General features: G+C 48.3%; 1 protein-coding gene across 2 annotated transcripts in view; it reads right to left on the bottom strand.

Annotated features, from left to right (window-relative positions):
* The window catches only part of LOC119456524 (uridine phosphorylase 1), a 33,374-nt gene that overhangs the window by 3,909 nt on the left and 2,466 nt on the right, over positions 1-26,999 (bottom strand). Inside the window, exons 2-6 of one of the 2 annotated variants that reach the window (XM_037718349.2) lie at positions 12,241-12,388; positions 8,723-8,884; positions 8,154-8,268; positions 6,284-6,354; positions 5,688-5,829 (exon numbers count right to left, since the gene is read on the bottom strand). In XM_037718349.2, coding sequence (XP_037574277.1) covers positions 5,688-5,829; positions 6,284-6,354; positions 8,154-8,268; positions 8,723-8,884; positions 12,241-12,388 — 638 coding nt within the window. The remainder of the gene's footprint in view (positions 1-5,687; positions 5,830-6,283; positions 6,355-8,153; positions 8,269-8,722; positions 8,885-12,240; positions 12,389-26,999) is intronic. The other variant, XM_049669941.1, reaches the window with a different exon arrangement.

Below are 26,999 nucleotides of genomic sequence, written 5' to 3'. Positions count from 1 at the left end.
TTATCATCATCATCATCATCATCGGCGCCAAATCTTGCGACGGGGCGTTTTGTTTCACACTTGTAATATTTCAGTCTGAGAAGATTTAACATAAAAGGCATGCGCTGCCGGTGTTTTGTTTCATGACATTTGTTTATGGGCTGTCATTCTCAAAATTCTGGGGAGCTGTATAAACTTGGATATGTAGCAGCACCAGCAACGCGCAAAACTGTTGTCGACGGCGGCGGCGTTTTGCCCGCGTTCGCACCGAACGCGCGCGGCGTTGGTGACGTGTTTATGAAGAACGCGCCAACCTTTGCCGTCACAGACAGTGGCGGAGTCTTACTGGGAGACTCTTTTGACCTGTATTTCCCCTCAAGACCAGCGCGGGATCATCTCCAGTGCTATGAGAAGGATTGCGCTCCAAGGGCTCTCCTTCGCTTTGTAAGGGTGCCTCGTCACACTAAATGCCATGTAGGGGGCTTCGCCCCCACAATCAATGGCAAAAAAAGTTTCTACCACCACCACCAACATTTGCCGTACATCCTATGGCTCTGTACCGTAGCGACCATAAGGCCATGGTCCCTGTAGTCACTAAATAAATGAAAACCACCGGATCATATATATTTCTAATTCTTTAATAGTTCAAATGACCAATTACACCATCACATCTTAATAGTCATAATTGGAAATACATACTTCCCACCATAATACAGCTTCGCTGGTCTTCCATCTCCACCCCAGTGGAAGGGCTGACAGTTTTTTGTATTCCGTTGCCGTCGAAATGCGGCTGCCACGGTGGGGATTGAGCCCTCGACCTCGAGCACTGCCATAGCCGTGAAGCTACCGCGACAGGCACAGAAGTGTTGATTTGACGTGCGACCGCTTCCGTAGTGTCGCCTAGACCCTACGGTTTTAAGAATGAAATGCTTTTAGCTCCCGTCGTCGGCGACCATCAAGAGACCTTGAGCCAAAATCCAGAGACGTTATCCAGACACTCAAGACGAGAATGAAACGAGAAGATATTTAAGGCGGCTTTGCGTCTGCACGCCCTGCGTCAGTTGTCCGCTTGACAAATTGGCATGGTGTTTATTTTTCAGTAGAAGCGTACCGTACCGTAACTTCAGTTTGCCCGCAACCGCTGTTTCCTTGCCTTATCCCGTCATCTTTTCCCTCTTCCGCCCTCTCCCCCTGTGTAGTGGCAAGCCTTGCCACCCTGTGAGAGTGGCAAGGCTGTTTAGTTTCGCGACTGCGTCGGTTCTACCCATTCTCTGCCTCCTCTCCACCTCCTCATCTACGTCCCCTCTGGACTTGCATGTTAGTAGAAGCGCTGCAAGTTTCTGCAATGCCTTTTGAGGGGGGTCACGGATAATTACAGATGTCGAGAAGAAGAAGCAGTAGCAGGTTGAGGAGGACAGGCGCCGACTTCCGATATCTTTTATTGTCAATAAATCTCATATACATGCCTCGTGGGCTGACGTCACGCATAAAGAAACAAGTCAGCAAGAATTAAAGCAACACTAAAGGCAAATATTAAGTAAACGCGGACTGTTAAATTACCATTCCAGAAACCTCGCTGCACTTGTTTCGTGCTAAGACTTAGTTTAAGAGAAGGTCGCGTCTGGAAGGGTACGCATACCATTAGCGCAATTCAAATCGCCCGCCCCTTAGCGGGGAAGTGGAGAAGTTACAAACGGCGCCCGACAGACGGCGCTACGGATTTCCGCACAATACGCAAACGCGCCTGCCAGGGAGACACCGAGCCAACACAGAGCGTATATGTAGATGTATTTTGGCGCAGGGAAGCGGATATATAGTAACAGGCATATCTGATGTACTTTGTGAGGACTGGACAACGGGGGGAGGGGGGGGGGGAAAGGGCGTTTAAGAGAATGAATGAATGAATAAAGCCTTTATTTTAAGGAAGGGGACGGCTCTAGGCCGCTGTTGGGAATTAGGTGGGAAAGGAATGTGGGTTTCCGGATTGTTGGCTGGGGCACATCTTCATCTCAGTCTTTGATCTCCCGCTTTATGCAGACTCAGGTGCATGTTCACTTCCGCCGCTCTCGCACGGGCTGGTCGACCCCTTCTACACTACTCGAAACAAGCCACTTTGTCTGCCATATGTCGCAATGGCTTTCTGTGTTTCAGGGTTAGTCTGTATTTCAATTCCTAGTGTTCTAATATCTCCGTGCAGTAAATGTTGAATGTTGGATCTCCCTTGTGAAAAAACTGCACAGTTCCAAATGAGGTGTTGCAAGTCTGCTCTGCATGACTCCTGACAATGTGTGCATCGGGTATAAGTGTTCGCAGTCGTAGCTTGTCTGGTTTGGTGCCATTTCTCAAGTATGTGTGGTGTGTATGCAGCATTGGCCATAACCTTGTTCAAAAAAACCTCTTCCGTGCGAGTAAGGCCGCCGTTGTCAAACACATGTAATGGTGTAGCTTCTAATAGTCTCCGTTTACTATTTGCTTTTATTTTAGTGCGAATGTAATGCATCAGTGCTCTGCTAGGAGAGCCTTCAGCCAATATCTTTAGGTATGGATTTTGGTCAGCGGGGTTTGGCGAGGAAATGGAGTGTGGGGAGCTGTACGTGTAATCAAGCCCACCCGCTTGCGCGGCAACTGCGTGAGCAGCTGCGTTTCCCCCATCCGTGCCGGTGTGCCCCGGTGTCCATATGATTTCAACATTTGTCCCGTTGTCCTGTATTCTCTTTAGCCTTTTTCCGGTGTCGTTCGCCACAGCATCTTCTGTCGTAGGCACCGTTAATTCGGCCACCGCTTCGTACGAGTCAGTTAGGATCCGATAATTATTTTGCACATTCTGCTCTACAATGTCTCCCATGTCAATGGGAATGGTGTTGACCGCTCCCCATATAGCTAAGAGTTCTGCGTGCAAGGTTGCACCCCCGGGAAGCTGACATGTGTGATAGCCATTGTGTTGGGGTGCAGATGTGCAAACCCAGGCCATGCTTGCCATGTCGTTTTTGATTGCAGCGTCCGTGTAGATGTCAATGGTGTGCTGCGGCGTTCTTAGTTCTAATCTCTTTTCAAATATTTGTCTAGCTTCCACATTTCGTTTGGCGATAGGGCGTTGTTGCCTCCGTATGCCCAGTGGTGCTTCCCATGGTGGCGTTATGGTCGCTTCCGCGGGCTCTGGCTTCACATGGACTTGTTTATCCCATGCGATGATTAAGAGAATAAATGTGGTTTTATGGGCAAAATTACAGTGATGGTGCACGCGCACCGAACGCGGCTATGTAACTGTCTCGCGCAATACTTTGTACGCGATAGTTCAGTGGAGAACAGTGTTGAGGAGGACGTCCACAGCCATCACCGTTTTTATCCCTGCCGCCCTTCGCGGTGTATCAATGACGTTCTGCTGACAAGGTCGCGGGTTCGATTCCCGGCCGCATTTCGACGGGGAGAAGTAGAAACGCGCGTGTACTTAGGTGCACGTCAAAATGAACCCGGAGCCTCCCACAACGGCTTTTCTAATTTTATTTGAATCACCAGCGTCACTAAGGCAGCTCCTACTTTTCCGGTAACACGAAACCGAAAACATGCAAACTCAATATAAAGCGCACCCCACTGGAAACTGGGAAGCAGATATGGACTGCTTCCAGGCACAATCCTTGCTTTCCGTACTAAATGTTGCCTCCGTTGTTTTCTTAATACCACGCATGTAAATCAGCTGCTCTCCATGCATTGACGAGGAACGTATAGTCAGCCCCCCCCCCCCCCCCCCTCCCCCTCTCTCCTCATCTTCAAACTGCGGTGGCTGAGCGCGGCCGTGCGCGTCCTATATTGGAGCCAATCTACGCTGGGCTCAAAGGCTAGCCGGCCGCTGATGACTTTCTGTACTCTGCGTTCTCGGCCGCCTAGTTCGCGTTGGAGTGAGAGGCAGCACGAAAGGGAATGCGCTCGCCGTTGCTGCCGCTCTTCATCACGTCAGCGTTCTGACAGCGCTTGTCCTTGGTCATCGAGTAAAATCTGTTGATGTAGTCAAGAATTCGACGAAAGTTCGTCTGGTCAGGTAACATGATGAGGAAGAAGATGCGGTCACTGACCAAGTCAAAGTAATACACAGAGACGTTTCGGGACCCGTACGGGTTCCTTGTTCACACTAAGCAGGCAAGAGCCGTAAGTCGCTTTTTATACTAAAATGTGACGTAATGAGCAGGTGTAGCTGGCAGGGAGATTGCCATCTGTCCTGTTGATAGTGTCCTCCGTGGTCTGAATAAACACTGATTCTAATAGTAGTCTTGTGGCCGGATTCTTCTCCTTGGCTATTATAGTGGCGTTATCCCAATTGATGCAGTGACCGTGATTATCGGCGTGCTCTGCCAGTGCGTTCGACGCTTTCTTGTTGTTGCAGACGTCCCTCCGATGTTCATTTAATCTTCTGGTGAAGTTGCCAGTTTCGCCGATGTAACTGCAGCTGCAGTCTGCGCATGGTATCTTGTAGACAACACCAGGGTAGCTCTTGCTGTCTAATCGATCTTTCACGTTAACAAGCTGATTTCTCAGTTTGTTGGAGGGCATATGTGCGCAACGCGAAGGTCATACCTTGAAAAGATACGGCTTAGAGCTTCGCGTTCGTGGGCCGAACCGGAAATAAGCTCTCGTTTGCTGTGCACAGGAAAGCGACGCATACCGGACACTACCTAAATTTTAATTCGTGCCACCCAGCTTGTCACAAGCAATCCGTTGTTTCTTCTCTGGTGACGCGGGCAACACGCATCTGTTCAAGTGACGACGAAATCAGGAAAGAACTTCAGACAATCCATCGCGAATTAATGACGAACGGGTACCCAAAGAAATTTATTAAGACTAATGAAGATCGTGTCCTCCATCCCAGGCCATCCCAGGGCAAGTCGTTCCGAAGACGCGCCGGCGTTCCATATGTTCCTGGGGTCAGCGAAGCTCTAAGCCGTATCTTTTCAAGGTATGACCTCGCGTTGCGCACATGCCCTCCAACAAACTGAGAAATCAGCTTGTTAACGTGAAAGATCGATTAGACAGCAAGAGCTACCCTGGTGTTGTCTACAAGATACCATGCGCAGACTGCAGCTGCAGTTACATCGGCGAAACTGGCAACTTCACCAGAAGATTAAAGGAACATCGGAGGGACGTCTGCAACAACAAGAAAGCGTCGAACGCACTGGCAGAGCACGCCGATAATCACGGTCACTGCATCAATTGGGATAACGCCACTATAATAGCCAAGGAGAAGAATCCGGCCACAAGACTACTATTAGAATCAGTGTTTATTCAGACCACGGAGGACACTATCAACAGGACAGATGGCAATCTCCCTGCCAGCTACACCCGCTCATTACGTCACATTTTAGTATAAAAAGCGACTTACGGCTCTTGCCTGCTTAGTGTGAACAAGGAACCCGTACGGGTCCCGAAACGTCTCTGTGTATTACTTTGACTTGGTCAGTGACCGCATCTTCTTCCTCAAAATCTGTTGATGTTTGCCTGTGCACTCGTGAGAAGGTGCTTGCTAATTTAGATATTAAGTGATTGTTCACAGCACTTCGTGCAGCTAATAAAACGAGTAACCTTACTTCGTATAGCAGTCTAATAATTTGCTATCGCAATCAATGCTGTGACTTTTTTGTTGTATGAATCGTTGCGCTTCCCATCACCGAGTATTACATCAGAGGCTTGTGTCACAATTACATGCCTTATGCCCCCACCTTCGTAAAAGTCGTTGGAACTTAGTGTCCTCCCGGCCACCACGTTGGTGCCGGCCATGCAGTCGCGTCCCACGGCGACGATCTCGTTGGCCAGCTGGGTGTCCAGCACACACGGCCGCCGTACCACCTCACCCAGGATATGCTGCGCCGCAGCAAAGAAGAAAAAGTGACACACCTCCCATTTCTCTCTTTTTTTTTGCCCGCTGCTTTTTCAGTGTCCTAATTTCTGTGCGTGTTTTCTTTCGCGCCCCGTTCACTAGCATTTAAGCGCAATACCTTCTAATAAGAGAAATGTCAGCCATGAAGTCCCGTCCACATCTATACGACATACTGTAAGACAGCGGACGCGTCGTCGCAGCTTCCGTGAGAGAAAGTATTCGCATTCCTTTCTCGGACAAAACCAGAAAGGAAAAAAAGAGGGAGAAATTCGTATCGAAGCTATACCTCGGTTCTCACAGGGAAATGTTAAGCAACAGTGATAAACGGACGGGGCAAATGTCGGCAAACTCTAGCTGAATTCGCTTGCACATTTAGCAGGACGACCGCCTAGGGAGGGGGAGTACGATGCCTGTTCGCAGCTCTCTCCTCGCACTCACCACTTCGACCTCTTCCTTGAGCAGGCCATTTACGGCTGCGGTGCTGACCACCACGGTGCCGGGCGGGATGCCTGAAACAGAAGAAGGTGGCAGTCAACGAAGCAGCTGCAGCGTTGCCATCGGCTTAGGTCTATAGCACGTTCAGAAGAGAACGAGAAATGTAAAAAAGTGTGGGTAGAATTCCGTGTGTTAGAGGAAAAACGAAAAGAAAAAGAAAACGGCAGCGATGGGAGGGTGACTGTCAAAGTCAAGCGATCGCTTTCATGTACATCCGTTGAGATACGCAGCTGGAAACACTTATTGGTTATATTTATTATTTAAATGCTGTGAGACGTGTGGATGCTGTGACGTTGCACTACCTTCAGTGTTGAGTGGCCTTACGAAGGACACACTTTATGCACTGGCATCAAGATCAGCCCACCGAGTCGCCATATTTAACTGCACACTGTCTCCGGTATGGGCCCACGTTTACTAAGCCAGACAGCCGTCCTCGAAAAGCGTGGGCAAGAGCCAACAAAATCTTCGCTCTAATATGTGGCGGCTACGATTCATTCACATCAATCTCTCATTCGTATATTCTCATAGGACTGAAGCAGGTCAGTTTCGTATGACCATTTAACCAGTCACTATATATACGAGAGTGTCTAAAGGCAGGTATCGCGGCACGCACCGCCGCTTGCGATTTGAAGCATACTAAATATGCTTACGGTGCAACGGTAGACTTAGACACCGCTACGTAAACGCTGCGCTGCAAGCATATTTAGGATGGCCCACCAACTAGCCTAAACTTCTCTTGCTAAATTTGACGCAATTCCATATAATAAAAAATAAATCAATCAAAATTAACAATAACATACAACGCCAAAATATTTATAAGAACAATCTCTATTCACGGATCGTGAATACGTGAATCGTTCACATCATATCTTCGGCCAGCGGCTCTCTGTTCCCCATCTCTTGGGCGACGCACTGATGACGGAGAACTTTGCCTCACAGATGGTTTCATGCTAGAGCGGGAAGCGCTGTCGTGAAACCACACCTCAAGTGCAAATTCGCGTTGCCGTGAAGTCACACCTGAAGTCGAAATTCGCATGTAACCACACCTCGATTTTAGAGTTAATTTCTTTTTTCGTTCGTGCGCCTGCACAATGCAGCGGGTTAAGTTCGCGTGTAGGCGGAAATCATCAAGTTTCGCAACACAGCAAAAACAGTAGCGCAGTCGAGGTCACAGCATCGCTCATGGGCGAACACGAAACACTCCCGCGGCCTCGACCACCACAAACGTTCATGTAGACTGAAGCACAACAGTGAGCAAGAGCCGGTAAACAAGTTTTATATGCAGCTGGAGTTGTGAGAAATTTTGAACTTGCACATTGCATGAAAATATCTCAATAACGGCAGTTTGAAAATAAAGTGACTTCAGAGAGGAACTTATTTCCTAATTCGAAAGTAAAGACCGAACTTTTTTAACATTTGACAATATCTGGCTTTTATGTCAAGGTTTTATGCAAATCCCACAACTATTAGAATTATTCTGTTCAATATTATTCGACACTAATTACTACTATTCGCCTTGACTTCGCTTCCGAAATATTGATATACGCACAAGCTTAGTCTTAACACAAGCTTAGTCTTAACAGTTACCGTGCACATTCTCTGGAGTTCCTTTCCTTCAGCAGGAAAGGTGCACTCCTCTTCAGCAAAGTGCAAAAAGAATAAAAAGAAACAGTGCGGCGAGCAGAATTTTTTTTCGCGCTACTTGCCTTTTCTTTCTTAATTAACCCTACTTGTGTAGGCACCACCACTGGTTTTGCTAGTCTTGACGTGAGATCGCGTGGAGCCAAGGGCGGCTAGCAATATAGTGGCTCACCAATTCCACCGCTGGTGCCGATGCGGATGAGCACGACGTCCTGGCAGCGCGCATAGTGGATCAGCTTGAGGACCTCGTGCATCAGGATGGACAGCGAAGGGGCGCCCATGCCGTGCTGCAGCGAAGAGACCCTGTCAGGCTCCGCACAAAACCCACGGAAGGCATCACACACATCAAGCACAGCAAAGCTGTATACCGGGGAGTTCTTGCACCTTTCGAAAGTAAAACAGTGCTTCTTGGGGAAGAGGGGGGGCGGGGGGGATTTTTCCAGGGGTATATGTATGACGAGACCATCGCGCTCACCTTTTACTTTTTTGTCGATTTATTTACAGAGCCAATCGATGTTCATCCCACAGTACCTTTTGCACGATTGGCGACTCTGTGAGCCGCAGACGAGGGAACAAAGGTATCGCGTAAACGGCGAGGATGTAGCTTCAGACACAAAACGAACTGCTCGTGCCGAACATTTCGGTACCTGCTCCACACTGCCCCATTTTCGCTGGTTTCATGTCATACAGCGCGTTGTGAGATGTGCCACGACAGACTTCGCTCGTAGAGGAGACACTCACGCTGACCGAGAGCACGGGCCCGCACTTGTACATGGCGTAGCGGTACGACCGGTGGCTGATGTCGCACAGCTCAGCACCCGTCGGTAGCTTGATGCCCAGGCGACGCTTGACGAGGTGCGCAAACTGTTGCATCCGCGCCGGGGTGCCACCCATGCACACGAACTGCGCCAAGGTGAGGAAGGCCGTTGCTAAAACAGGAGTTTTAGCGTTCTCGTGAATTAGCGCAAAGGCTACATAACATGACTCAGTGGTTTTTGCATTTAACTGCATATTGCCGCGGAAGCATGGGTTTGGATTCCCATAGTGGCGGTGCTCGGTAATGTTTTCTTCAACGTGGGGTGAGGGTGAAGCTGTGGGAGAGGAGGTGGCCTGACGAAAACTGAAAGGACAGACACATCAAGCCCACTTTCGAGCTTATTCGCAACTCAAATGAAATGCAGGGGGCGCTGCGAAAACTGGCCGCGTCTAGCTGCACTGTGCAACATGGCGGCTATACGGAGGTCCCCCCGTCGCCGCTGTGTTGGATGTACAATACACTGTAGTTTGATGATTTTCATGCAGTGTGATACCAGTTTGCACTGTTTTGTGGAAGGAAAGCGGGTAGCTTACGCCGACCAAGTAATTTTAGCCGATCTGAGAGAGGCACAGTGGGTAATGAGGCTGAAATGGTCGCACGGCGTGTGCAAACACCTGGCGTGACAGCGGACACGCACGAGATTCTGATGAAAATCACCGATGTATTCTTGAACCCACTGGTCGTGGAACCGAAGTACTCGTGCACTGTCGGATTGTCGGAAAAGTACAAGCACGTTTCTGCTGCTTTGATTCACTGTGCAGGCGTGGATAGATAGTCCGGCGTTTCAAGCGTGCGAGACAGCAGCCGGCGAAGTTGGATACGTCACGCTGGCCTCGCCAGGATTGCCGAAATCTTACAACCTGCTCAGTTTGGCACGTTTAAAATGGCCCGCAGCAGCGCACCGACTTGCTCGATCAACTGTTGCCGCTGTACATGCGGACAAATGCGCAGCCGGCGCGCATGCACTTTCTCATTGTTGTTCGTTCGGTGAAGGCGCAAACTCTGCACGCTCTTTTCAGTCCAGAGAGCAAGCGAACCTAAAATAAAGCTTTACATTTTCTCGCGAGCATGCACTACGAATCTGTGGTGAACCTTTCCCGCTATACTTTTGCGTTCCTGTTATCTATTTTACATTCAAGATTTGCGCAACGTGACTGCTGCTTCGCTTAGCTGTAGTTATTGCAGTAGTTGGCGCATTGTTTCTCTCGTAGAGAACAAAACGATAAATAAGAAACCGAGAGATCTGCTTACTACAATAAAAACACATTTGCACACCATGTACAGGTATGGCTTGTGCTGCGTGGCCTGACCATGACTGATTACTCATCCCCGCTTTCTACGAACATATCGCTTATGACTGCTGTGTAAACTAATGAAATAAAGCAAATGTTTCTGTGTAAATTAATATTAACTAAGCTACTGCATTATGAATCTAATTAATTTTCCATGTTATTCTATAATTGACATATCCTGCACTTTAAGTGGCTAAAACTGTGTTCGCCACTGAACTGCCAATTTCCTTCATACACTGATACGGGATACAATTGCTTTGATAATTACGCACTTTCAGATAAGCGCCTACTAATTTGCACTAGTTACACGGGTAGCGTGTCCAGGTCGCAAGGAAGGCGTACCGCTATGCCACCCCATAGTTATTTTGCACGCTGGCGCGTACGTGGGCTTACATAGAACGATTTACTGACGTTACCCTGGAGTACCTGAAACTCCGATGTACCGATTTTCGCTGATGTACCATACGCGGTAGTTCCACGTTGTGCGCCGCATGTATCCGTTATAACAGCTTTAATCAAGGAAAGCTTGAGTACCGCGGCGACATTCGCATCATAAACTGCATTACCACACCGGCTATCACGTGAAACTGCATGTTGCAGTACGCATACGCTGCACGTTATCACGATGGCAGTAACAACCTCAGCGCAAACTTTCTGAATTTCGCTGTAGCGCTTTACTACAAACGTAGTACCAGCAACAGGATCGCGTTCTCTTCACACAAACAACAAACCGACCCTCGTCTGAAAAAAAAAAAAAAAAAGCTTTCTCGAGCAAGATGTTGAGAACACAACTATCCATGTGGCTCTTCGGCGGCGCAAAACTGCAAAACGCAGCATAATTCCACGGCCGTGCGGAGTTTCGTAGGTGGTGGCTCCATCGTATCGTACTAGAAGCGCACCCGATCGCAGTACGAAGGCTACGGACGGAGCGTCTGCTCCGACGCTCCGACCTCCGTGTGAGGTTTCCGGCGCTCGCCGCTAGGTGTCGCATGAATTGCTGGAGTCGCGAATAGCTGCTATCGCAGTAACAGCATGATATTATACAGACAATTCCTGCAGAATTGTCTATAGATTTGTGGCCCGATACTTTTGTCAACTGTGACAGTTTATATTTAACATCCTTGCATTCTCTCCCTCTTTCTCTTTCTCGGCTGCTTATAGACGAATCCTACAGAATTGTTTATTGAGCGTTTGAAAACAAGGCCTTACAGTGGCGTAGCCAGGAATGTTTTTTAGGAAGGGGTGGGGAGTGGAGACGGGAGGGAGAGGGGAGGGAGATGGGGAAATGGAGGGCAGTGCTGGACGGGCAACCAACTGGTACTCAAATTTCGGAGTGGAGGGGGAGGGGTCACGTACCCAGCGTGCCTATTCACTATCTATTCCTTACGTACATGATCTTACCATTTGAGCAGTTCTACAAGTACCGATTATTGGTCCGTTACAACATGAGTTTAAAGAATAATAGCAAATCAGTTATGTCACTGTGCAAACTAAGGAGCCCTCCAGAAAAAGCGTACAGTTTCCGGAGGAAGACAAACTGGCTAGTACCTTTCTGTAGGACAAATCATGGCTCTAACACCATAGAACATCAATTATGCAAACATTTTAATGCATTAATTTCTTGTGGTATAAATGTCCTTGAGATGAGGTAGAGTGATTTTAAATTTTATTTTCTAAACAATTTTGGTAGTTTTGCTAATACATTACCATGTACCCCTACTGATTTGTTCTGAATTCGTTAAATGTGGTACGTTTTCCTTTCTATTGTACTTCGCTATATGTATGTTCTTTACCTGTCCAGTTTTTTTTTTTTTGCATTTCACAAGCGATGATTTTTGCATTCTTGCTAGAATCGAAGTTTTTATTGTTTCTGTAATCCTCTACTTCTGATAACAACTGTCGCGGTGCCATTGACTGTCTGTAAGGGTACAGGGATCCCGTCAAGCTTGTCGAGTGACAAAGCTTTTTATCCCTGTTGCCTGCATTTCTGATGTATCAAGTACAGTATATATTGAAATTGAAAGAAAGTGAAACTGCAGCAGAAGACAGCCATATATACGCAGACGTTGTGACGTCTGGTCACTCGATGCGCGATCCGTGCAGGCAAATTACAATTCGGTTTCTTCGAGTAACTATCCGATGCCTCTCACCTTGAGGTCGCCAAACATATGCTGCAGATCGTGCGTGTCCGTGGCCAGGGCCAGATGGTAGAGGTGGTCGGTCGCCATTTTTGAGAGGTGCGGGTTGCGCAGTCGCAGCAGGCCATCTTCGGCCTGTACGTCATCACCTCCGTCTAGTCTGCACCGATACACAAGACCACAACTGTTATCTCTGCAACGGACTCTTGGTAAAGGATTCCCGAGAGAGAGAAAGACAGATAGCAGGGATGTTAACGAGAAATGTTCCGAATTGGCTACCCCATGCTGGGGGAGGGGAACAGGGAAACAAAATGAGAGAGCGAGGAGGGCGGTGAATGTTTGCAGGCGCACGTACTGCACCTAAACATCAAAGGCGCTCGCGCAAGCCAGTCGTTAAAAAAAAAGCAAAAGTGCCTTGGCTGCCTTCTGGGCCGATGATCGGTGAGGAGGGTGTTTCAGTACAGTCTGCACGGTCAGCGAAAGATCTTCTAATCTCCACTGCATTAAAGGTTTGAATACAATTAACAGCCATTGGTGTCTATAACTGCAGTGCAGTTTCTGCGTCTTGCAGAACTCTGACGACGTGGCATTGATGCTGCTTTAGGCGTTTTTATTGCGATAGCAATTATATGGACACTTCAACCGGAGTTCTGCCGTCGGCGTCGCCGTCGCCGTGAGGTTCCGTATAGACAAAATCTTCACCGCGCGCCGTATGCCCGAGCGGAAGCGTGCGGGGACGCGCGCTATCACGGAGAGCGCACGCACTCAATCTCCCACGCGCAAGCAACGAAGCGGGAAGCCAGCGCCGGAGGGAGCGGGGGGGGGGGGGCACTTCTACTCTGCCAACAACCGCGCTCGTCGCTCGACCGCACCGTCTCTTATCTCTCCCACGCGCAAGCAAGGAAGCGGGAAGCCAGCGCCGGAGAGAGCGGGGGGGGGGGGGGGGGGCGCACTTCTACTCTGCCAACAACCGCGCTCGTCGCTCGCCGCACCGTCTCTTATCTCCACACGGCTCTGACCTTTATGCACTGTGCATTCGCCGCTCAGTTTCTGTTGAAGCGATAGACCGCACGTACCTTCGCCCGCTGCAGCGTATGGGCTTGCTGCCAGCGTTTTGACAGTCGTTGTCTGCAGTCATTCAGTGTGATCTATTCATGTTTGTGCGCGCTCACACCACGCTTGTTCATTCAGTTAGTAATAGTCGGGCCACATTTTCCAACGCACGCTACACATGTAATGCTGCCCGGATCGGCAGTGCAGCGCTGTCGGTGTGTCCCTTCGCACGCGCGCTGCCCACGGGAAACGCTTCTCATCAACACCACCGTTTCACACGCGCCTTCTCGTGGCCGGTCATCGAGTCTCTCTTCATGTCGGTCTACTTACGCCGCAGCACACCTGCTTACTTAATCAGCTCATGTTTACTACAATTCATATTGCTACCAAAGCCGCTCACCTTACTTCGTATGACATTGCTGTGTTGCTATCGCATTCATTGCTTCGCCCTTAGGGCGAAACTGTGACATTTTTTTGATGCTTCCGGTTTCGCCGTCGTAGGCTGCGCCTCTGTCATTGCGTGACACTTGGTGCGTGGCACACTTATCTCGTCGTTCAGTTTCGGGCCGTTGGCGCATGTCCACTGCGGGAGAGAGCATGCGACGCCGCGTCGCTGTTTCGCGCCATTGGCGCCGTTCGCAGGCGCAGACCTTGTCAGTGTGCCAGAAGGAGCGCCCATTGGTTGAAGCGCACCGGTCAGAGACGAGTATTCCGTTAGGTCACGCGAAGCTCGGTTCCCGTAGCACCAGCAGATGGCGTTGCCCTCCAGCCATACGCAGTCATCGCTATCAATTTGTGGTCATACCGTCGTCGTGATGGCATCGTGGTCTTTCCGTCGTCGTCATAATTCCAGCATGGTATGGTCATCAGGCCGTCGTTGTCATTCCTTCTTCGACTATCCTCATACATGTAGTCGCAGCTTTAAGACAAACACTTCTCACTGCAAAAGCAAACGGCAAAGAAAACAGCACGAAACAAACAATGTACAGCACCAGCTAATTCTACACATTCCCCAAAGTCCTCATATACCATGCATTCATAAGCCCAAAATATTTACATTGAGTCTACCGACGTCACCTCGTCGTCGCTGCTTCCGACGACACGTCGTTGGGCCCGCCGATGCGTCGTGGGCTCGACGTCGCCGTGTCCGACGTTCGGCCCACGGCTGACCTGGTCAGGGGGTGAAGTACGGTGGGGTGACCGAGGCGCCTGGATCGCCCGGCCAACTCCGCTAGCCTGCTGATCATAGCCACAGGGAATTCGGGAAACGGCGCCGTCAGCCTGTAGCTGCGGCTTCCGATGGGACGTCCGCTCAGCTCGCGGGTCTTGGCCGTGGCAGCTGAAGAACAGCTTCCACTGGGTTGCCGCCGTGTCCGCGATCAACCCGTCCTGTGCGGCCTCCAGCTCCTGCCCCGTCGTTGTTGTTGTTGCCTCAAAACATGGCTCGTACCCACAGGGGGGATTGGCCACATTAGATTTTAAATATGCGTCTAACAAATTATATAAGCATAATTGCATAAGCATAATTATTATGCTTATGCCCCGTCGTACCACAGCGTGGCTGTGATCCTGTCTTCTGCTTCCTTGTCTTGTTTCCTAAACTTAGGCGCATACCCACGACGGGGGATTGGCCTAGAAGCAGGCTTCCTTCTCTGCCTTGGCCACGCAGCCGCGCGTGCATTTTCCCACTTCTTTCATACCTGCCGTTCTTTTTTTTTTTTTTGATCGGACCACTTTGGTATTCCCTCACTTCTTTTTTCTACATCTCTTCCACAGCCTCATCGTGCTTTATTGTCCTCTTCAAATGTGCTTTTTCTTCTTTCATTGCAATAATGCCTTCGTCGTCGTCGTGGCATTCTGCCATTCCCGTGTCGTTATGCCATCGTCGTCATACAATCGCTGTTATGGTGGCGTGGTCGTTCTGTCGTAGTCATTTCATCGCCGACATACCGTCAGACGCGCAAGCGATTTAGCGAGCTCCAGATCAGGAGCGAAGCCGCGTAGCCTGCACCACAGCTGACGCTTAAACATTCGCGTTACACACTGGTAACCGTTCCTGTGAGTTTTTTTTTAATTTCTTCACTTTGACTAGTGCTTGCTTTATTTTACTATTACGCCATATGGATACGTGATGAGCTCCGTTTATTCGCTCTGTTCGTCACTACTTTGTGAGAGTGATGAATGAAATGCGCGAGGCCAAATGCAGCGAAGAAACAGAAGGTGACGACCAAGAGCGCGTGGACGTGCGTGCAGTGCTTTATAAAAAGAAGAGGCCGACCTAGAGCCAAGCACGAGGGCACGCCGCGTATAAAAGAAACAGGAGCCAATCGAGGAAGTCCACGAAGCCTCAACCAACCAATTGGTGAAACACACGAAGTTAGAAAGAACCAATCGTGGGGACACACGAGGCCCAAGGACGAATAGACGAAGCGCGTTGCAGAACTCACCCGAGTCTTGGCCAATTCCCCAAAGACATGGGTATGAGCCACTCGTAGAGAGAGAGAGAAAAAAAAAAACAATTAACCAACCAACCAGAAGGTTCGCCTCTGCGAGGTGGTCTTACAAAACTCCTCTGTCCCAGTCACTAAAATTGAATTTGATGATATGTATTCCCAAACAATGCTAAACATTCGCCCCATCAATACCCGAATAATATTTTGGAAGTCCACCTTACGCACGTAGATACAAAGACCGTGATAGTGACTGATGCTTCCGTCTGTGAACAGAAGGCAGTTATGGGCCTTGTATCACCATATTTAAATTGGTCGTTTTTCATTCGACTAGACTTCACGCTTATCTTTAAGGCTGAATTATTGGCAATTGTTTTAGCATTACGCAAATTACCATCATATCTGTCATCAACCGTAATTTCAACCGTTCATCTTAGAAAACCGTGCTCGTACCATCCCACAGTGACAACAGTGACAGTGCCCTGATTGAAACGGATGGAGCAGCGCCGCGTGATTTGTGTTCAGACCTGTCGTTGCTTAGCTCAGTCACTGACGTATATAGACATTGTGGCGTTATATAGTAAACGCCAAATAAGACGCCACTGCCAAGGATTCCCACTCTGGGCAATCCGCATACACAGTTACCGTTTTCCCTTGAGGACAATGAAGGTCTCACATATCGTATGACCAATGCAAGTTGCTTATTGGGCCAACCCTGATCGTTAGCCTCTTTTCGACATTGACCCTCCCCACACCTACAGCGCCCCCCCCCCCCCCCCCCCGGAAGGACAGGTAACGCACATGGAGGGTGTCCCTCATTGATTGACACTTCCCCAATAATTTTTGTTTAAGATCGGGCAACTCAGTTCACAGCTGTGCACCGAGTGCAAGCTGCCTGATTACAATGAGCTGTGTCCCACCGCCGCTATACCAACATGCAGTTAACATCAAACAAGACTTCATTAAATATACCAGGACAAGTACAGAAGCTGAGCGATTTCGTAGGACCTTGGGACAGTAGTGGGGACGCAGTTTGAGATAATACAGCCCTGCTGTTATACTTACTCCATTGAGGACTTTTAGACATTATTTTACCTTTTTTTCAGTGATTTGGAAATCTGGGGTTTTGTTAGGTATTTCTAACTTTTTCTTTCTTTCATTTGCTTTTTTGCATGTGTTGATTTCCTGGTCCTCCTCATGTCAACTCAAACATCTCATTATAAGCAACAAGCCCTGCATACAGCAGGGCTCTCATCTTCAGCTACCATTAAATTCCTTCTCTACATCTCGTAGAGAACGAGTGAAGCATGCTACTGCACATGGCAGCCGACGATTGCAAACGTGCGTGTGTGAATGAGCGTCGGTCTCATGTGGACCGGAACCGTCGCACTTGGCTGTAACTGCTTATGTAAGGCTCCGCCGGGAGCAACCGACCTTGGCGTAACAATGAGATCGACGCCGATGGCATACGCGGCGTCAACACAATACGTCTAGTTGTCGTAGCTGCAGTGCATGCAGAACTAATTACGCAAGAAGCAAATCGAATGTCACGTTACAGAACAGGCCCATGCGAATATAAAGGCCTGACATCGAGCCAGCAATCTCGTAAGCACACGTAACGTTAAGCGCGTCCCCGTGCACTGCTGCTGCTATGGACAGACTGCCAGACTATGATGCGCTATTAGAAGCTAATCGAAGCGAATTTTCGTTGAATCAGAGGAACACACTTTGCGATAAAGGTTTACTGTACACTTTCCCGTCACAGTGCCTCAGTGGCTATCGCTCTTTCTCTCGCCTTTTTTTTCCCTCTTGCTGCTGAGCACGAGGTTGCAGGCTGGACTCCCGGTCGCGGCGGCCGCATTCCGATAGGGGCGGAATGGAAAAAAATAAATTGTCGCGCATAGTAGTGCTTTGGATGCACTGTGGGCACAAGCGTCTGCATTCTGACGCTGTGTTTCTTGGATAATAGGTCAGTCGAATATGTACGCCCGCCCAAGCTGCTTCTTCTTTTTTTCTTTTCTTTTCTTTTTTTTTTTTTGCAGGCACGACCTTATTGCGTTCAGTACCAGAAGCTTACTTTCTAGAACAATATTCTTCAAACGGTACCGAAGAATTCGGAAGAATTAACTATTCCGTTGTCTCACAGATCGGAGTCTCTAAATTTATGGTTTCCCTTTGAATTGCAGTCGTAGTAGCTTAGGCAGTGTGTCACAATGGGTCACAGGACGTAGGCCAGAACTACCGCGAGTGTTTCACGTAAGCTAAACCAAAAATGAAAAAAAAAATTGTGGTACATCTCACATGAATGAAACTAACACTAATGGGATATAACTCGTAGTCGCGCCGTGAGTTACTCAAAATAATTTTGAAGTGCGATTAGTTAGGCAATTACGTTAAATAATGAAACTTTTTGAATATCCGTCTTAGGACAACAGTTGTATTTCATAAGTTGCAAAGCGTCCTAAGAAACAGCCAATGAATTTATTTCCAAGACGTTTCTATCACGTGGGTCGTTTGTTCGGTCTCTAAAGAAAGCCAGTGGATAAAAAAAAAAAAGAGAGAAAAAAATGACGTCACTGCGCGTCTGGGTCGCAGCGCTCGGTTTCAAAGAAAGAAGTCCACGCGGCTAAATTCTCTCAGGGAAGTATTGACGTCGACGGCACTGCGTATAATTCGAGCTCTGCTTGTTGTCGATAGCGTCTGCTAACTCAGGATCCGCAATTCCTAAATATCCTCAGTAGCTCAGGAAAAATTAGGACTATGCGGTTTCGCGGTAACTGCCACGTCACGATTTCTATAACCTAAAAAAAAAAATATTTCTCAGATGCAGCGGTTGGCCATTCGCCGGTCAGCTGCTCTTTCTTTCTTGTGGGAAGTTCGTTGGCACGTAGCCCCATAAATATAGGTAAACTCATTAGTCGACTCACTCACACTCAGGCCGACCCGTTAGTCTGAGTCAGAGTGAGGCCTGCTCTTCAAGATTCAAAATGTGAATCTGAGCCCAATATTCACATTTTGGTGAATTTGAGCCCAAGTAGTCCTAAGTAAAATATTTTGTGAGTGAGTTCCACGTATTTTGACGCTTTGCCCCGGTCATGGAAAACAAACTCGCCGCCACACAAGCCAGGTTGGCCCGCATTTACTCGCAGCTCTTGCAGGTCGCTCACTTTCCTCGGCCTGCCTTTCGTCCTTGTATGCGTTCTCTGTGTTCACGTATGTTCTAGCGTCGCATTCGCTTAGTTTGCGGGAGCGTATAATAGCGGATGCTCGCACAGGACGTATACGCTGCTGGTTTCATGCGACGGAATGGCTGCTTTAGTCCCCGAACGAACAAAACGTGGCTGAGTGACGCCGAATAACGCAGTCGACGAACAGCACAATTCGTTGCAGTTTATCCACGTCAGTTTGCAGACTGAATCATCGATTCGTCCAGCCGCGTAAATATGCAGCTTAAATTGTGGAACAAGCATGATACCATTTATATATTCCTCCCGGCACATTTCTCCTTGTAATTTTCTCGCGCCACGACCGGCCACTGCGTCGCGAACATGGCCGCTGCTGCTCGGTCGAGTGACATTGTGGCTCTTACTTTTGCTATTGCTCTCGCATCTGCATTCAGCACCGAGACGGAACGCTCGTGTACCGTGCATTGGGTGCGAACCCCATGTGGTCAGAATTAATCCGGCGTTCCGCACTACTTCGCGCCTGATGGACGTATCGTGGTTCTGACACGTCAAGCACAAGAACCTCTTTTTTCCCTTCAGGACGCAACCCCCCGCATGCATCATACTCTATTTACTCAGGCTATCGCCAGCTAGAGCACCACGCCCTGCCATCTGCATGCAAGCTCTGTCGAAGACTCGCATGAAGGCTCCCTATGTCGTCTACGTTCATGTGGCGAAAGCGATACGCAATGAAATATATACAGCTGCCTGCAGAAGCGAGACCTTGAAGCCAAGTATCTTAACGTTTCTGGTTTAGAGCTAATTGCTATCGTATAGCTAACGATTGGCATGGATTACCTCGTATGCGGCACATTACAGCGAGCCAGTCCCGCGTACTTTATTCGCTACGGCGTGCTGTGCGACGAAAACCGATAAGCGCGTCGCGCCGCCGATGTAGGCCAGTGAATACAACCGTCCCGCAAACGCATTCTAACTCATTTTGTTGTTTTGCCAAGAGTGCGAATCACGAGTTTCGACAGGAGCCACTTGCACGCACGTTACGGCTTTTTTTTTCCCTGCCCGCGCCATTTTTCGCAGCGGTGTCAAGTTGTCAACGACGCGTCCGGACTCCGCATGCCTCGCTGAACGTGCGCACGTGGTGGCCACACTGATGTGAAGCGCGTAGATAAGAACGCGGGAGGGGCAGCATCCCTCTTCCGGGGCTGGGTGTGACGGTTTACACTCCCCGAAGAACGGCATCCTTATTACTCAACGGCCGGTCTGCAGAGTGCGCGTGAGCACGTATTGGGGGCCAGCTTCACCACTGGAAAAGCTGGCGTGTGACGTGGTATGAGGGATCAGGTGGACACAGCAGCCGCGTCGTCTGCTTCAGAAGCGCCAAAGCGAGCTGAAAACAAAAGTTTAGTCCCACCCGCGCTGCGATTCTGATTAAGTGGGGATCACTTTGGCAACACTTGAAAGTACTATATAGTGGCTGCCTTTGAAGGCGTCCGACATGCTCGGTACCGCAGTGCCGGACGCGTACGCAACGGTGTCAGCCTTCACACGTACCCGCAGGCCAAGAAGCTGCGTGTAGCTTGGATTGCGAAACTTAGAAGCCGCAAGCAGCCATCGGCTCGGGTGTGTAGCAAGAACTTCCGCGAGGACGTTTTCTGCTACGGCGTTGGGGCTGCGATGATCGGTGAGTAGCAGAAAGTGCGTACTAAGAAGCTCGCCCGCTGCCCGGTTAATGTCATAAACATTTGGTCTATGAACTTGTTGATGTTAGATACTGGCAAGGTCATCAGAATGGAAAGGGAACGGTAAGAAGCACATTCAAAAAAGGCATGGCATATGTTCGTGTTTGTGTTAGCACCCAACAATGAATGTACTGGATTAACAAAACGAAGCAGCGGGAAATTCCTCGCTGAGAAGACCGATAAATATACAGTGCGACGCAACTTGAGAAAAAACGATATTGAAACGTCCAAGAATTTAGAAGAAAAAAAAATGATTGAATCGTCGCGATGGCACATCACGAGTCGCCGTAAAGCGTCGAAGTCCCTAGTTACAACGAAATTGTTTTTGAACAGCTCTGATAGCGTCCACGCAAGGTGGCTTGTGTACTGTCAAATGTTCAATATGCTGCGGCCTAAAGCTCACGGCACGGTGCGAAAGCGCGCTCGCAGCGAAAGCGAAACATTGTGCGCGGACATGCATGGAGACGCGCAGTAGCTAGGTCGCTGCGAACCCGTGCGAATCCGTGCGATTGCTGCATTAAGGCTTCATTCTGTTGTGCTCCATTTGGTTATACAGACAGCACACTATAAGAACATATTTCACATAGTCAGCTCTCAGCGACTGCCTATACCTTTCACGCAAGAAGCTGGTTCGGGGTACTCCATCGCGTGGACCGCGCGCAATGGGCGTTCACTGTATACGTGTTGGGTAAAGAGATATTGCCTGTAAACTATTCTGCGCTTTTTGTTTGCCTAAGATTATTATTTTGACAGTAAGAGACTTCCCTCGCTTGGAGAGTACTTACAGAAATGGCCAGGAAGGCTCCCGCGTGGTGTTTTTATTGAGCGCCGACAGCCAAACATATATGAGGAGCGCGCCGCGTTATCCCTCATATACTACGCAAGCGAGGCGCTTCCGACAGATGGCGACTCCGTAACTCCTCGCCCCAATACGCTAGATCAGCGCCTCTATTTTTTGTATTGACCCTTTTCCCGGAGCAGTTTGCTTTAGAGAAACGAGATGGCGCTCATGGCGGCGCGCCATACCTCTCCTCAGCGACCGCGCACGAATACGAAACCATTACCGCTTCTACCTTGCTTCTGTGCGATCATCAGCTGTCGGGAATGCAACTGAGTTTTCGCTAAGACACTGTGCTCCAATCATGCTAGATTGAATCATGTGGATTGAAGACGTGTGCAGTAGTTGGCTGCAAAAATAGTGACTGGCATGTTAAGGGAATAGAATAAATCTGTGTGGCCAAGTTCGCGGACCGCTGCTGCAACTGTCCGAACGTGGCACTTCATGATGTACGGCTTTCCTCGAGGATACAGAAATTTTCTCATCCGCCAGCCTTGTATCGCTAACTTTCAAAGAAAGGGCTTCATCCCCAGAACGTCTGCAAGAGTGAGTACCACTCGTTAGACAATGACAAAGGGAGTAGCGCCGCTTCCTGTCATAGTAAGTTTCGCGCACGTTATCTATACACATCTGTCCCAAATGGCAGGAAAACTTACGCCCACTCTATCGCCAACGTCTCAAGAATAAGTGAAAGGGCGCACACTTGAATATATGCGCACTGTATACGCAGAATAAATGACGGACTATACACATATGGCGCACGAATGGTCGAAGCTGAATGTTTCGTGACGGTCCACAAGAGTAAGCGAGTTACTAGCTGTATTATATATTTGCTACAAGGTACCCAATGTACAAAACAACGACGTTTCAAGCCTTGTGGGCAGCAAGAACAAATATATCGGAACTGAGCACACCCACGAGCGATTAGGCCGAAAATAATTAGACAGTGGCCGCACCGAGAAACTTCACTGAGTCAGAAACTGACAAGCCACTGCTTCAAAATATTTGCCAAATAAAGAACAAAGAGCAAAACACACTAATCCTGAATGAATTCATAATCAGAAAGCTTGGATAGCTTGGAATACATATTTAGTGTTGCTTTTAGAACAAACACTATTAGGCTGCTTGCGCCGTTTGGACATAGCTTAATCAGCTCCGAAAGCACTTTTGCATGTTCTATGAAGCTGTGATCAAAGCTTCGTGCCGTCCACCTTGTCACCGTCTACGATGTCTCCGAAAACAGAGGTTTTCTAAGTCGCGCCGGCGTCATACACTTCCATTGTAAACAAGGAGGCAACGGAGGCAGTTGAGGCAAGCAATAGACGCGTCACCACGTGATAAAACATGGCAGCGCCCACGAGATCGCCGCGAAAAGGGTCAATAGAGAAGGCGCTGGCTAGACCGACCTTAATTGCCAGCGCGGACCATTTTTGTGTAGCCCGTGATGGCGCCGCAGTCGTGAATAGTGTGTGTGTAACACTCACCACCAGGAACGCTATGCTATTGCTGAAAAAGATACGCTGCTGCCCACGCCGAGCCGCGTAAGTTTATGTTGCAAATACTTGCATCAAATTTTTATTAAAAAGATCCACAAATATGTGCTTTTTATTACGTTCAGGATATCGAGACACGCAAAGCGGTGGTCGCGAGCAGAAACAAGCCCACGTTCATTGTCGAGCCCGTGTGGGCTGTGCTCTCGCCGTGTTATATGCATTAAAATCTGATTTTTTGCCGGCTTCCACGAGCCAAGCTCGAACGCGTAATTTTCAACCGATTCAGGTATTTTCTATACTGCTCCTAATTACTCCATCCCGATATGCAGCGTGTTTGCCATGATGCTCCGACCTCCCTAATGGCGTAACATTCCACGTGGACAAATAAAAATAAACGAGTGGCGCTGAGGGCGAGTGGACGTGGGCATGAACGCATGGCCAGAAAAATATATTTATGGGTGAGTTTAAGCGCCCACTAAATTTGTCGAGGCAAGGCTGTGATGCACAAAGCTGTAGTCCCTGCTATGGCTACAACCCGAATCGTGCTTTTAATTACGGGGCAGTGCGGCGCGGATTCGCTAACGCGTGCGCAAATGTGGCAGGTGACCGGCACAATATCAGTAAGTGGTAACACAAAACTACAAGATATGCGGAAACGTTCAATACGAGACACCGTCGCCGCATTACAAGCGGACATTGCACACGTTCAACTTCACAAACCTTTGATATCGGATTGCGAGAACACATGCTTCTTAAGGGCATCAGAACAACTTCCGAATCATGCGAATGCACGACGTAGCAGCGGGGTGTAAATGCTGTGATGCATGAAAATGTTCTGTAAACAATAGTCATGCAAGTTTAGTACTTCTATCGCAAAGCTACGAACGATCGGTGGGAGTTCAATTGTGGCGCCGAATGTTGCAAATGTAAAGGAGCCTCGCTTATTTTAAAAGCATGGCTTTTTGGGCTAGTTGGTTAGATACATCAGAGGGGTTCATAGCGCTAGAAGACATGGGCAAGGGAACAGGACGAGAGCTAACTTTCAACTGAGTATTTATTTCGAGAAACAACCGTATTTGTAGGCCCGCATACAGAAAAGGTCCAAATCACCGCACATGAAAACCGGCCGCGTCCATTCATTTGTAGTCAGAGCAGCTGAAGGGGAGCTGATGCAGCTGATGCAGGGGAGCTGATAGCGAGGGCCGGTGATAGCTGCATCAGCTTGTTTCGTACTGCACACAAATGGGGCAGTTCTCGGCAAAAATATCCCCTGCTTCGCACGCCTGCGCAGTGGGCAAACTCGCTGCTGTTCTTAGCAGTGGATAAACACCGGCAAGCATAGATAAGCAACAGTGTCAGTCCCTGTGCTATAGAAGCAGCAGAGCGCAGCGCATTGAGTGCCATTGGTCAGAGATACGCAAGTGCGTTGGTGTTTGAGGTGCATTGCAAAGAGCGGACTGCAGTGGACGTCTCATGCAGGAACTGACTGTCCCTTTGCTGTTTCGCAGACTGCTCCTTCAAGCCTTTATTTGGTATGGGGAGAATGCACAAGGCTGCGGCTGAAGCCTAAAGAGCGCATTTCTCCCATGTTGAAAGAGATGCATGCCGTAATCGACCTTTAATTATTTTTGTCGTTTGTGGTATAATTTACTTCCTCACAAAAGAGTAAACAACGTCAAATAATCTGTTCTGTTCAGCTACAAAGTTATTTTATTTATGCATCCCAAGTCGAAGAACTCGTATCTAACATGTGTTGCTTCTTACATTTCAGCACTATGTATATAAAAGAGAAATTCACCTCTGAGGACGTCACCACCACTTCTAACACCATGGTGACCACGACCGGATACAGGAGATCACAAATTGCTCATTTACGTTTTGTCATGTGCGTCAGGCTACGTATACGTCAGCAATGTCAAATCAAATCATTTTTATTTTATCGAAAGAACAGTCTCTGGAGGGGTTCATTGGCTAAAAGCTGCTATGGCCAGCTTGACTGGGCCAATGAACCCTTGACAAGGCATTTGTGACAACAACAATGCATAATTTGGTAAATATAAAACATTGAAAATTTTGTAATAGTATATCATACCAATGAACTAGAGAAAGGAATGATAAACATACTGATGACAGAACATGACAGTTGCATTTCTCAAGGAAAAAAGAAAATATGAGGTGTGTTAAAAAAATAACGTTTGCTATAACATCTTTATACGCTTATTGTGCAACCATTTAAGCAATATTCCCCTCAAAGTAGTCCCCTCTACTGGCAATGCACTGTTCCCCTTGTTTCTTCCATCTTTATTTATTTTTTTATTTTTTTTGAGAGCCTCCTGGAACGAACTTTCCGGGATGGCGCGCAGGTTTCTTGTCGCATCGTCCTGAATCTCCTCTATGGTTTGGAAACGACCTCCTTTCAACGTGGTTTTATGTTTCGGAAACAGCAAAAAGTCTGCTGGGGCCAGTTCCGAAGAATACAGTGGATGGGGCACAAAGGGCGTGTGATGTTTTGCTAGATATCTGCGGACAAAGAGCGACGCACGAGCCGGCGCATTGTCATGACGCAACATCCAAGTCTGGTTTTCCCACAATTCAGGCCTCTTACTGCGGACAGCAGTCCTGAAACGTGCTAGAATTCCCTTGTAGACTGCCTTGTTTACCATCTGACCACGTGGTACAAATTCCTGACGAACAATACCTTTGCAGTCAGAAAACACAACCAACATCACCTTGATCTTTGATCGACTCATGCCTGCTTTTTTTTTTTTTTTTTTTTTTTTTGGACGAGGAGACCCTTTGCCCACCCACTGCGACGACTGCACCTTCGCTTGAATATCATAGCCATAAACCCACATCTCATCGCCTGTTAAGGAAGTTTTGTCATTGGCAAGCAGTTCCTGGCTGACTTCAACATGGGTCTGATCGTCAGCTAAGAGACGCGGCACGAATTTTTCACTGACACGACGCATCTCAAGTTTGTCACTCTTAATTTGATTGCATGATCCTACGCTGATGCCCACTTCGTCGGCAACTTCTCGGACAGCTAAACGACGATTTCCACGAATCACAGCACGAACTCTCTCGACATGGTCAACATCTGTTGATGTGGAAGGTCGTCCAGGCTTGAGATCGTCACCGATCGACATTCTGTCGTGTTCAAAACGCTTAAACCACTCAAAGCACAGAGCGCGACTGATGCAGCCCTCCCCGTATGCTTAGCTAAGCAATTGAAATGTCTTTGTGAAAGTCTTGCCAAGTTTTTAGCAAATGTTCACACACACACGTTGTTCTTCAAGCTCTTTCATTGTCACTTTGGCACTATTCCGACGAACAGCTTGTGCGCGTGCTCACTTCAGCGGCTGTAGCTCGCCAACTAACGGTGAGAGCGAAACGCGGCAAATGGCACTTGTTGTCTAAACCTGCCGCTACGCGCGCTCAGTAGCCGCAGCGCGTTGAAGTAGCGGCGCGTAAGCAGCGCGCGGCCTCTGCCGGTTGGCGCGCTATTTCAAAAGTTAGGTTTGTATATACTTTTGCGGATTACCGTTGCATAAGAAGGCTGAAAATGCGTCACTGAGAGTTTCCACGACAAATGACCATGACGCCATGACCATGACAGGAAAAACAGAAATATCGCAAAAGACGTACGTTTTCACAACGTTAATGGTCCTCACTACATTTTGCAACATAGAAAAATGGCATAAAGCAAGAAAAACAATAGGCACAGCCAATACAGCTAGGAAAGAGCAAAGTATAACAATGAGCACATTTTTCAATTTCACATACCAACAAAAATTAAGTCATATTTACAAAGGCTAACCGTAGTTCTTCTAACGGAAGTTTTTTACATGACTGTTTTGATTGAGTATTGTTGGAAAATTATGTATCAACGATTGGAGCTTCTAATTAATGCGAAATCTTTGAACAAAATAAATATCGAGAATTCTTGTGCGGGAGGCACCATCTCTGGCAGTTAGGCATGCGGTATCTTCAAAAATTCTTAAAAACCGTCAGAA

The sequence above is a fragment of the Dermacentor silvarum genome, chromosome 6 (genome assembly GCF_013339745.2).
Source record: "Dermacentor silvarum isolate Dsil-2018 chromosome 6, BIME_Dsil_1.4, whole genome shotgun sequence".
Lineage (NCBI taxonomy): Eukaryota > Metazoa > Arthropoda > Arachnida > Ixodida > Ixodidae > Dermacentor > Dermacentor silvarum.
Note: the sequence above shows the minus strand (reverse complement) of the source record. Positions and strands in the feature narration are given on the sequence as shown.